Source organism: Microcebus murinus, chromosome 4 (genome assembly GCF_040939455.1).
Source record: "Microcebus murinus isolate Inina chromosome 4, M.murinus_Inina_mat1.0, whole genome shotgun sequence".
Taxonomy (NCBI): domain Eukaryota; kingdom Metazoa; phylum Chordata; class Mammalia; order Primates; family Cheirogaleidae; genus Microcebus; species Microcebus murinus.
The window spans coordinates 13,136,525-13,150,237 of record NC_134107.1 but is presented as its reverse complement, the minus strand read 5'-3'; the positions used below and the strand labels follow the sequence as shown (position 1 = coordinate 13,150,237).

The window sequence follows — 13,713 nt, the reverse complement described above, 5'->3', positions numbered from 1 at the left end:
ATGAGTACTACAAAAATTTTTATTCACACAAACTGGAAAATGTGGAGGAAATGGACAAATTTCTAGAAACACACAGCCTCCCTAGGCTCAACCAGGAAGAAATAGATTCCCTGAACAGACCAATCTCAAGAGCTGAAATAGAAACAGCAATTAAAAATCTCCCTAAAAAGAAAAGTCCTGGTCCAGATGGTTTCACACTCGAATTTTACCACACTTTCAAAGAAGAACTAGTGCCTATCTTGCAGAAACTATTCCACAACATCGAGAAGAACAGAAACCTCCCCGACACCTTTTATGAAGCGAATATTACTCTGATACCAAAACCAGGAAAGGATGCAACAAAAAAAGAAAACTACAGACCAATATCCCTAATGAATATAGATGCAAAAATTTTCAACAAAATCTTAGCTAACCGAATCCAGACACTTATCAAAAAAATAATCCATCATGACCACGTGGGCTTCATCCCAGGGATGCGGGGATGGTTCAACATACGGAAATCTTAAATGCAATTCACCACATAAACAGAACCAAAAACAAAGACCACATGATTCTTTCAATAGATGCAGAAAAAGCTTTTGACATAATTCAACACCCTTTCATGATACGAACACTTAAGAAAATAGGCATAGAAGGGACATACCTAAAAATGATACAAGCCATATATGATAGACCCATAGCCAACATCATACTGAATGGGGAAAAATTGAAAGCATTCCCACTTAGAACTGGAATCAGACAAGGCTGCCCACTATCTCCACTTCTATTCAACATAGTGCTGGAAGTCCTGGCTACAGCAATCAGACAGGAAAGTGGAATTAAAGGTATCCAAGTAGGGGCAGAAGAGATCAAACCTTCACTGTTTGCTGATGATATGATATTATATTTAGAAAACCCCAAAGATTCAACCAAGAAACTCCTGGAACTGATAAATGAATTTAGTAAAGTCTCAGGATACAAAATCAATACACAGAAATCAGAGGCATTTATATACGCCAACAACAATCAAATTGAGAACCAAATTAAAGACTCAATTCCCTTCACAATAGCAACAAAGAAATTAAAGTACCTAGGAATATACTTAATCAAGGAGGTAAAAGACCTCTACAGGGAGAACTATGAAACACTGAGGAAGGAAATAGCAGAGGATGTAAACAGATGCAAATCCATTCCATGCTTGTGGATCGGCAGACTCAACAACATTACAATGTCTATACTACCCAAACTGATCTACAGATTCAATGCAATACCTATTAAAATCCCATCAGCATTCTTCACAGATATTGAAAAAATAATTTTACGCTTCGTATGGAACCAAAGAAGACCCCAAATATCAAGAGCAATTCTAGGGAACAAAAACAAAATGGGAGGTATTAATATGCCAGGTATCAAACGATACTATAAAGCTGTAGTACTTAAAACAATCTGGTATTGGCACAAAAATAGAAATATTGACTAGTGGAACAGATCTGAGAATCCTGATATAAAACCATCCTTATATAGCCATCTAATCTTTGACAAAGCAGACAAAAACATATGCTGAGGAAAAGAATCCCCTTTCAATAAATGGTGCTGGGAAAACTGGATAGCCACTTGTAGAAGGCTAAAGCAGGACCCACACCTTTCACCTCTCACAAAAATCAACTCACGCTGGATAACAGACTTAAACCTAAGGTATGAAACTATTAGAATTCTAGAGGAAAAAGTTGGAAACACTCTCCTAGACATCGGCCTAGGCAAAGAGTTTATGAAGAAGTCTCCAAAGGCAATCACAGCTGCAACAAAAACAAATAAATGGGACATGATCAAACTAAAAAGCTTCTGTACAGCCAAAGAAACAGTCATGAAAGTAAACAGACAACCTACAGAACGGGAGAAAATTTTTGCATCCTATGCATCCGATAAGGGGCTGATAACTAGAATATACTTAGAACTCACGAAAATCAGCAAGAAAAAATCAAATAACCCTATTAAAAAGTGGGCAAAGGACTTGAACAGAAACTTTCTAAAGAAGACAGAAGAATGGCCAACAAACATATGAAAAAATGCTCAACATCTCTAATCATCAGGGAAATGCAAATCAAAACCACAATGAGATATCACTTAACTCCAGTGAGAATGGCCTTTATCAAAAAGTCTACAAATAACAAATGCTGGCGTGGATGCGGAGAGAGAGGAACACTCCTACACTGCTGGTGGGACTGCAAACTAGTCCAACCTCTGTGAAAAGCAATATGGAGATGCCTTAAAGTGATACAAGTGAATCTACCATTTGATCCAGCAATCCCATTACTGGGCATCTACCCAAAAGATCCAATGACACTCTATAAAAAAGACACCTGACTCGAATGTTGATAGCAGCACAATTCATAATTGCAAGGCTGTGGGAACAGCCCAAGTGCCCATCAATCCAAGAATGGATTAATAAAATGTGGTATATGTATACCATGGAGCACTATTCAGCTCTAAGAAACAACGGTGACATAGCACATCTTATATTTTCCTGGTTAGAGCTGGAACCCATACTACTAAGTGAAGTATCCCAAGAATGGAAAAACAAGCACCACATATACTCACCAGCAAACTGGTATTAACTGGTATTAACTGAGCAGCATCTAAGTGGACACATAGGTACTGCAGTAATAGGGTATTGGACAGGGGGGAGGGGGGACGGGGGCGGGTATATACATACATAATGAGTGAGAAGTGCACCATCTGGGGGATGGTCATGCTGGAAACTCAGACTTGTTGGGGGAGGAGAGGAAAGGGCATTTATTGAAACCTTAAAATCTGTACTCCCATAATATGCCGAAATAAAAAAAAAAGAGAGAGAACATATATGAAGAGGAAAAGAAAATGAAAACAAATGAACAAATGAACGCACTCACTCTAAGTTGCTTAGTGCAGAGTTTAGATGTTGATACCTCCGTATCCTTAACACATAACCCAGTGCCTTTGTGCATTTTATATCTTCCATATACATCTGATGGTGCTGACGATGATTATGCCGACAATGATGATGGCAATGGTGTTGATAAATGAAGTACTATCATGATTCTGCAATTACCAATGACTATTCTCCCTGCAAACATACATAGGCAGAATGCATCTACTTTCTCCTGCTGGCTGTAATATTCCCACTAGCACGGACACTAGTCTTAGGGCCTCAAGGCAGTCTGGTTGCCACTGTACTACTCTATGATGTAGAAACTTTATCAAGGACCACATGAATATAGGTGCCTTAGTCACGTTTTTATCTCCTCAGTTGAAGTGGTAGAATTTCTACTGCTCTGCATAAAGAAGAGAATAACTCTTCAGAGTCATTATTTTCACTGTTCTATGCAGATAGTAGTTCACATGTATATAAGCATGATTAAGACAGATGAAGATTATCAGTTTTAAGAAAACTTTTTATTATCTGATGACGAATTATTTCTGTTTTGTTTCTTTGTGATTAAAAATCTAAAACTTCAGTTCAACATGAAGAACTAATATGATTACATTTGTGTGTGTGTGTATATATTTATATATTTAGGTATTTTATGCCTAAAAATATAGCTCCAAAGTTCATGAAACAAATGCTTACAAAATTAATGTGAAAGGCATATTAATCTATAATCATAGTTGGCCTTTTAAAGACATTTCTTTGAGGTACTGGTGACAGATGAAAATAAAAGTTTCAGGAATATGGCAGTCTTGTATAGCATCCTTAACCAATTTCATTAATTGGAAAATAGAAAACTACAATCAAGAGGTGCAAAAAACATATCCATACAATATATCTGTTGACCCTTTACCAAAATAAACTACATCCACAAGTATTTGGAAACTAATCAGAAAATTTATAAAAAACCAATGAGTCAAACAGGATCCAAATGATGATTTAGAAATTATTTTGAACCAATTTAGAGTCAAGATACAGCATCTCAGAACATACAGGAATGGATAACTATATAAAATGATGGATATGGTAATTTGTTTTATTATAGTAAAAATTTTTCTATATATGTATCTTATAATATCATATTGTATACCTTAAATACACATAATAAAATTTCTTTTAAAATATAGGATATTTGTTTGGTAATGCTAACAGGGAACTTTATAGTTCCTTCGTAATTCTGAGTATTTATCAGAAAGTATGAAAGTTTGAAAATAAATGAATTAAGCTTCTTTGCCTGAAGGACACACAAAACACAACACACATGCCTATACATACAGAAACTCAAGTAAATTGAGGCAAAGAAGTAATACAGATAAGACCATAAATCAATAAAATATAAAGTATACAACAGGGCATACAGTTATTTCTTTGAATGGTGGTGAGTGAATTGACAATGCATCTGGAAAATATAAACTTTGACCCTAATCTCAAATACTATGCAAAAATTAATTTCAGATGGGTCATAGACAACACAAATGTGATAGATGAAATAAGTTGTGAGAAGAAAACATAGGAAAATACCTTTATCAACTTTGGGTAGCAAAGATTTCTTAAACAGGATACCAGAAGTTCTAGTCATAAAGAAAAGATTGATAGATAGACTTTATGAACATTGAGAAATTGAGTTCATCAAAACACACCATCAGGGAGTGGAAAGCTAATCCACACACTGAGAAAAGATATATATATGTATGCACACACACACACACATATATATAAGACATAATTAAAAAGTGACAATCTAATACAAATGGACAAAGTCCAGGCAAGATAGGGAAGTCTTCATCATCAGTCATCAGGAAAATGCAAATTTATATCACAATGTGCTACCATCTATGTTCATCATAATGGCTAAATTAAAGTAATTCAGAATAGTTAATATTTGCACATACTAGTGCCTTCTATTAGTACATAGAGATTGTAGTAATATGCACCAATATGGAATGACTAAAGCTCTTACACTTGATGATTGCAATGTATAGTGGTACAGCCACTCTGGATTATTGTTTGGTAGGTTACTATAGAGAGATGTACACATGCTATAAACCCAGGAACTCATAACAGTCTCCAAGTGGGAAAATCCACAATTCATAAGAAGCAATATGGGTAAATAACTTATGGTATATTCATATAAAGGAAAATGACCTATGACAAAACCCCCCACAAATTAAAGCTATGCAAAACAAAAGTGGTGAATTTCCCATATAGAAAAGGTATATATATAATATAGCATGATTCACTTTATACAAAATTCAAGAATAGGCAAATGCAATCCACGGCAATAGAGGTAAGAATATTTTGTGCTTTTAGACAAGAATTAACTTGGGGAAAGGAAAACATGAGAGATGATTCAGGAATGCTGAAATGTGCTTGTCTAAGTAATGGTTATATGGTTTTATGGATTCGTAATGGTTTTTTGGATTGATCTAGATATACACTTCAGAAAAAGGCATTTTTTGTGCATTTTCCTTTATTTAAATGTTCTGTCAACAAAGAGTTAAAAAGTAAAAAGTCTAAATATATTTTGTGACAAAACTTCGTATGAAGATAATATCCAGTGACGAACTTCGTGCTGGAATGTGATGTTCATAACTTCGGACTATGTAGTCCGAAGACTCAGGTCCCACTGAGTCTTCTGATAATATTAGGCCATCTTAACATGTGACACTTAAAAACATACACTTTGATATCTTTTCCTCTTATGTGTTAATATGCCATCCACAATGCTGCTACTAATTTTTTTGGAAGAAGAAATGTATTTTCATAACTAATCTTTTAAAATTAATCATCACCAAATGGAGCTTACCTCACAAAGCCCAGGTAGAGGACTATCATTCGCAGTCTGGGTGCATGGAACAAGCAAAAAATTGATGCTTGGCTCCGGGCTGCATCCAACTCCTCCTGCATGGCGGATCTCAGAAACTTCAACAACAAAAATAACAAGCATTTATGAGATATCAATATGCCAAGCTCAGTGCTAACTACTAGAGGATGAGCTAGACACATTGTCCACTATCCTCAAGGAAATTTCTGTCTAGTGGGGAATATGATAGATATCCTTGGCCTTATTCAATGGCTGGTCAATTCAGGCATATGAAAGCCAGGCTTCCTTGCTGCAAGGCAGAGAAATTCTGTTGGGCAATTCTAGCATTAGAGTTCCCTGCAAGATCTTCTCGGCCTGTCTTGCAACTGCATGATGCCTTGACCTTTTTTTTGGTCCAATCCTATACTCTCACTTCTGATAGATAATGTTCCTGTCAACACTCCCCAGTGAAATGAAGCTCCTGCACACAAATCTCTGATTTCCCACTTCCCGAGGAACTGAAGCTTCAACCATTGCTGCTGGCTGGGGGTAGGGAAAGGTGTTGATGCTACAATGAGAATTTGGAACTACATCATCTGATGAATATCTCATAACTGGTATTACTTAGAGCATGCAGTTGTGATATAAGTATTAAAAATTTCACTGGTGGTGAACAGGGATGGATTAGTTACAGAACAGTATGTATCAGCATGTGTGTGATCTCAGAATTATGAAGGTTTCAAGAAAAATAATAACTAGAAGGACATTAGAATTGGGTGGCTATTGCAAGGGGCCGTCAGTGCATTGAGGACAGATAACAGAAAACTGATAGTGATTGACAACCAATATAAAGTGACATTATGAAATCCAGAGGGTGCAGATAGTGAGCCGCTTATAAAGAGACCCTCATCTCCTGAGGGAGAAGGCAGAAAAACTGAAGATCAAGTCCCAGGACTCAATGTTAAGAGTACCTTCAGGAAAGCCTAAAAACCTGAACCTTGGCTGGTCTCCTTTGCCAAGTTCATGGCCCTGACTGAGAGAAAGTAGAACTTATGATGGGATGGGTACATATGAGTTGATGCATATGATCATGTTGAATCTCCACATTCTTTTGTACTTCTTGGGCTGAAAGAGTAGGTCACTTCTCTCTCTTAAAAGCTAGTGTTCTTGCCTTGTTGAAAGATATTGCAGAAGTTTATATTTGCAAGAAAATACCTGCCTCCTCCCACCATGATCTATCACCTTTGGCCTCCTATTAGACCAATAACTAAAGAAAAAATATAATCTGTAGAACTCCATGACATATGTATACCGAATTTTATTAACCCATTCATGTATTGCCATTAAATTGGTATTAACTGATCAACACCATGTGCACATAGAGTAGTAACACTCATCAGGTGTCAGGCTGGTGGGAGGGACGGGGGAGGGGATGGGTGTATTCACATCTAATGGGTGCGGTGCACACTGTCTGGGGGATGGATAGACTTGAAGCTCTGACTCAGGTGGGGCAAAGACAATATACGTAACCTAAACATTTGTACCCCAGTATATTCTGAAATTAAAAAAAAATAAATAAAAATAGTTTATATATATATACAATCTGGCTGGGGAAGTGTTTTGTCTGTTGGGGTAAGAAAAAGCCTGTATGCACAAAGTGCTCAATTTCTAAGCTGATCTACGCTGGCAGGAAGGTATATATGGGAATAGATTCTAAGATCAAAGTGGACAGAATATACAGTAGGATGGAGGAGAAGTTTTTTCAAATGAAAGCTGGTTGGTAATTTTGAAAGCTAGCCCCAGATTATCCCCACTTCCTGTTATTCATACTTGTGCGTAATCTCCTCTTCTTGAGTGTGGGGTGGATATAGTGACTTGCTGCTAATGAATAGAATTACAGCAAAAGTGGTGAGCTGCTACTTCCATGGGCAGATCATAAAGACTGTGATTTCCAGCGGTGCTGGATGCCCTCTCCGGCTGTACATCTTAAAGAAACACTGTGTCATGTTGGGGGGCTCCATGGGACAGGAAATGAGATCCTTAGTCCAACCGTTATCTGAAAGGAACTTCAGCCTTCCAACAACCATGTGAGTGAGCTTGAAAGTATTAATACATCCTTCTCTAGTGGAGACTTCAGGTGATCTCACAGTCCCAGCAAATACCTTGATTGCAGACTTGGAAAGACTGTCAAGTAGAGAATTCATGAAACACTGCACGGATTCCTGTTTTATGCTATTATGTTTTGGGGTAATTTGTGCCACAGCAACAGATAACTCATTCTAATGTTAGTACTTGGAATAGAGTGCTACTGTAACAAATAGTTAAACATTGGGACTTGATTTGGAATTGGCGGTGGGAGGGGGCTGGTGGGATTTTTAGAGACTGTGATAGAGAAAGCATATATTGCCTTGAACAATTGTAGTAAAAATCTAAACCTTGAGAGCAGGGTGCTTTTGAGGGTCCAATAGGGAGTCAGAAACATGCTACTAAAAACTGGAAGATGAGGAGTGCTTCTTATGTAGTGGTAGAAATTTAACAATATTGTCATGTGCATTCATGTGGAAAATAGGACATGTGTTCAGTGAACTTGATTATCTAGCTAAGCTGATTTGCAATCAAGGTGTTGAAGAATCCTCTCGATTTCTTCTTCCTGCTAGTAACAAAAGCAAGAGGAACAAGGTAAACAGACGAAAATTTTTAGACAAAGGTATAACAAGGGTAATGGCCCGAAAAAGGGAAAAATGTTTTGTGTCTCTCTAAAAACTCCCCTCTCTTTTGGGAATTACAACCTGCATCCCTGCCTCAGGACTGTGGTCAGGAGGGGCAGGGAAGTGTCCTTTGTTCTTGGTACCACAGGAGGTGGCCCAAGGGATCTGTCCAGGTGGAGGTCACCAGATCGTGTTAGCTGGAAATGGGATAAATCAGAACCATCAAGTATAGTTGAAGAGCAATAGCCTTAAGCTGAAAACGTCCCCTTTAAAAGCTCTGTATTTCTGCTCAGAGGCAGGAATTTGGGACTTCAAGATGGGAGTCTGCCAACCTCCTCATTGTAGGCAAATTAATAAACTTATCTGTCCATCTCCTCAGACCACTTGTCCTCGGTCTTCTGATGCAGCCTCAGAGACAAGTGCCTGAATTTGGTAACAAAAGGAACTAGGAGCTCTCAGCCTCTCCAAATGGCAAATGCCACTAACACTAAGAAATGGCTTTGACTGCATTTCTGGTAATTTGTTATGGCAACAATTGGAAACTAATACACTCCATATCTTCTTTCCTTTCAAAACAGAGGGAGAAGGGTAGATTGTATGGGGCAAAGGAAAAGGAAAAGAAAATTCAATAGATAATCATTTCAATCTATGTGAGCTTCAACAAAGAAACAATATGCTTTTGTAAATCATAATTTTCCTATTGAAGATAATGTGTGCCTGTTATATTAATAGAAAGTTGAAAGTGCAGAAAAGAAAAAGAAGAAAAATAAACAGCTATTGCTGACATTCTAAAAAAAAAAAAAAAAAAGATGGCTTTGGAGCAAAGTCAGGAAAACACGCTAGAGATAAAGTCCAGTGTGCGACTACACAAAGTTTCTCAAGATCTCAGAAAGATCAAAGGGTCAGTATAATTTTCAGAAAGGGCCCTTCAAACACATTAAGGATGTGACTCTCAATCGAACAAGAGGGACTCTAGGATACTTATGTGCACTCTCAGCAGGAGCCTATGATAGAGAAGAGCTTATGTCAAAGATCTTATTGTTAATTGCAAGTTTTGTCCGACGAAATGAACCCCAGTGAGATTCACAGGGCTCCACAATGTTTTATAGAAGTCTTGGTGAAAATAAACACTGCCAACTTGACTGCAAGTGACAGAAAGACTGTGCAGTCCCCAATACACCCCTGGCAGAAGCTGGCTGAGAACCCTATTCTGCTGCACACAGGCTGTGTCTTTCATGAAAGAGGAAAGACAAGAGTTTGGACTCAGGAGGCAAGAGGCTTTAGCTGAGAGTGAAGTTGCTTTCCTTTTCTATGGCCTGAGGCCTACTCAAGGCACTTCTAACATGTGCCTAGCTGGATTTTATGTTTTATATGATAATGGTCTCTTAATTGCTATATTCCATAGTAAAATGTATGTTCCTTGAGGGCAGAGTATCTGACTTACTCTCTGATTAATATCTGTCTCCAGACTGGCGCAATGTATGTACTTTTTTGAAGGAATGAAAGAGTGCTAAAATGAACCACAGCAGTATCTGGCTTCCAGCCATGTGGAGGCAAACTTCCAAAAAAAAAAAAAAAATCTCAGTTTTCCTACTTAGACACATTAGTACCCTCTAATGAGGACAATGTAAATGTCAAAAAAGGGACTTTAATCTATTTTACTGACATAGCATATTCACATTGTGTAGAATGGTATTTCACTTATATTTGATGCTCAATCAACATTTATTGAGTTAGTGAATTAATGCATAAAATTAAAATCAAACTTTTAAATCTTTCTTCTGCATGGTTAATTCCCTTCCTTCATTGGCTTTCTTATGTCCCCTGGAAGGCATAAGAGTTACTGAATAGTGGGAAATGAACTGTGTGCTCATTTCTTTCCCCTCCATGTCTAGGTGAAGAGCATGAAAACATGATGGCCAATTTGTTCTAACAATTATGTGTGCTTCTGCCAGTGAATATGCACACAAGTACACATAACTGAATTATATGAACTTCTGTGATATCTATGTCCAAATACTCACAAAAGACAAAAGAGATGATGGTTTTTTCAATGCTCACCCTGACCCCCAATGATGAATTGGTGGGCAACCAGGACAGAGATGTAAGGTCCCACCCACAGAATCCTAATTCTAGAAGGGTAGCCACCCCAGGAACCCAGACTAGTGTGATTGTAAGGTCATGTTTTCATTTCCTTCTCATGACCAGCTCCCCTTTTCAGATCACCTCAATGGTCAGGATCTCTCCAGCATTCTTTTTTCCATTTATGCGTGCAGCTCTTCTAAGTTCCTTTAAGCCCTTATCTAGCTGATTGTAGGTAATCAGCCACCGAGCAGACTCCACAAGCCACCTGATAAAAGAAGACAATGCAGGTACAGTAAAGAATTGTTTATTTGTCACATAACCTTTAACCTGAGATTCTGTTTCCCTTCCATTTAATAAACAGACTTTATAAATTGCAGTAGAGTCATTTCTAACCAAGTCACCCTCCTACATTGGACTCCTAAGGAGAAAGGTGTATGTGGACAGCAGTAAGTGTATGTTGAAGTATTTATAGAGAAAAGTGAAAATGAACATATATAAATCATTCATTTACATTCCTACTTTTTGCTATTAATAATATATAATTTATATACCATAAAATTAATCTTTCTTTCATTAATAGTTTTTTAATTTCAGGATATTACAGGAGTACAAATGTTTAGATTACATATATTGCCTTTGCCCCACAAGAGTCAGAGCTTCAAGCATTTCCATCCCACAGATATTGTGCACCACACCCATTAGGTGTGTATAGCCCCAGCCCCTCCTCCCCCCTCCCCCCTTCCCGACACTCAGTGAATGTAATTACTCTATGTACACTTAGGTGTTGGTCAGTTAAGTCAGTTAATACCAGTTTGATGATTAGTACATGTGGTGCTTGTTTTTCGATTATTGTGATACTTCACTTAGTAGAATGGGTTCCAGCTCTATCCAGGATAATACAAGAGGTATTAGATCCCCATTGTTTTTTGTGGCTGGTAGAACTCCATGGCATATATATACCACATTTTATTAATCCGCTTATGTATTGATGAGCACTTGGGTTGTTTCCGCATCTTTGCCATTGTGAATTGTGCTGCTATAAACATTCTAGTGCAGATGTCTTTTTTATAAAATGTCTCTTTTCCCCCTCTGGTAGATACCCAGTAGTGGGACTGCTGGATCAAATGGTAGTTCTACTTGTACCTCTTTAAGGTATCTCCATATTGCTTTCCCCAGAGGTTGCACTAGTTTGCAGTCCCACCAGAAGTGTATGAGTGTTCCTATCTCTCTGCAGCCACGCAAACAGTTATTGTTTGGGGACTTTTTGATAAAAGCCATTGTCACTGGAATTAAGTGATATCTCATTGTGGTTTTGATATGCATTTCCCTGATGATTAGAGATTTTGAGCATTTTTTCATATGTTTGTTGGCCATTATTCTGTCTTCTTTTGCAAAGTCTCTGTTCATGTCCTTTGTCCATTTTTTATAGGGTTGTTTGATTTTTTTTCTTGGCGATTTTCCTAAGTTCTATATAGATTCTAGTTATCAGCAAAATTAACCTTTCTTAAAGGACACAATTTAATTGTTTTAAACATAATCAAAAGATTCTTCAGACATCACCACTACCTAATTACAGAACATTTTCATCATCCTGAAGAAATTCCCATCACATTCACTCCCATTACTTCTTCCCTGCAGCCCATGTCAACCATTTATTTTCTGTCTGTATGGACTTTTCCATACTGACTACTTTCCAAAATCAAACTTTTAAATCCTTCTTATGCATGAAATCATTCAAAATGCGATAATTTGTGTCATTCTATGAGCCAAATATCACCCTGATTTAAAAGTCAGACAAAAACACAAAAAGAAAATTATAGAACCATATCCTTTACAAACTTTGATGGAAAAATCCACAAAATAAGACTAACAAACCAATTCAGCAGCACATTGAGGGGATTATACACCATGCTTAAGTGGCATTCATCCTGGATTGCAATAATGTTTCAACATACAAAAATCCATCACCATAATACATGACATTGTTATTAATATAATAAATGAGAACTCCACACGGTCATCTAATTCATACAGAAAAAGAAAATTTAATACCTTTTTATGATAAAAAAACACTTAAAAGCCAGGAATAGAAGGAACCCACCGAAAATCCACAGTGAACACCATACTCGTTGATCAAAGAATAATAGCTTTTACCCCAAGATCAGGAACAAGTCAAGGATACCCACTTGCATTATTTCTATTCAATATTGTATTGAAAATTCTAACTAGAGTGATTAGTCAAGGAAAATAAAAGGCATCTATGTTGAAAATAAAGAAGTAAAATTATCTCTATTTGCAGATGATATGAAGTCATATGTAGGGGAATTCTAAAGATTCTACACAAAAAAAGAAACTGTTACCACTAACAAATGATTTGGGCAAAGTAGCAAAATACATAGTCAATATGTAAAAATCAGTTGCATTTCTATATAATAACAATGAACAGAGTGAAAAGGAAATTGCAAAAACCAATTTCATCTATTATAGCATGAACAACAATAAAAGAGTTATAAATTAACTTAACCAAGGTGTTTAGAGACTTGCAGAATTAAAGATACAAAATACTACTAAAAGAAATCAAAGAAGACAAAACAAACAGAAACAGAAATACATTTTACAGTTTTGGATTGAAAGACTTAATATTGCTAATATGTCAATACTATTCAAAGCAATCTACACATGCAATCCCTATGAAAATTCCCATGACGTTTTTTCTAAAACACCAATCCTAAAATGCACACGGAATCTCAAGGGACCCCAAATAGCCAAAACAATCTTGCAAAAGAAGAACAATGTTGGAGGACTCACGCTTCCTAAATTCAAAACTTATTCCAAAGCTACAGTAATAAAAACAGTGTGGTACTATCAATGGATAGAGTAGGGAGGCTAGAAATAAACCCTAACCTACATGGCCAAATGATATTTGACAAGAATATTAATGGGGCTGAATAGCCATTTCAACAAATGGTGCTGGAAAAACAGCACATATACATGCAAAGAATGGAAGGGGACCCTTGTCAAACACCATATTCAGAATTAACTAAAACTGGATCAAAGATGTAAATCTAAGACCTAAACTTATAAAAATTTTAGGAGAAGACATGGGGCAAATGTTCTTGACATGTTATTTGGCCAGGATCTCTTAGATATGACAGAAAAGGCACAGGCAACAA

General features: G+C 36.9%; 1 protein-coding gene across 2 annotated transcripts in view; it reads right to left on the bottom strand.

The window, feature by feature from the left end:
- Positions 1-13,713, bottom strand: part of SLC22A24 (solute carrier family 22 member 24) — a 51,205-nt gene that overhangs the window by 15,000 nt on the left and 22,492 nt on the right. For both annotated transcript variants that reach the window (XM_012778176.3, XM_012778178.3), the window contains exons 5-6: positions 10,682-10,805; positions 5,751-5,866 (exon numbers count right to left, since the gene is read on the bottom strand). In XM_012778176.3, coding sequence (XP_012633630.2) covers positions 5,751-5,866; positions 10,682-10,805 — 240 coding nt within the window. The remainder of the gene's footprint in view (positions 1-5,750; positions 5,867-10,681; positions 10,806-13,713) is intronic.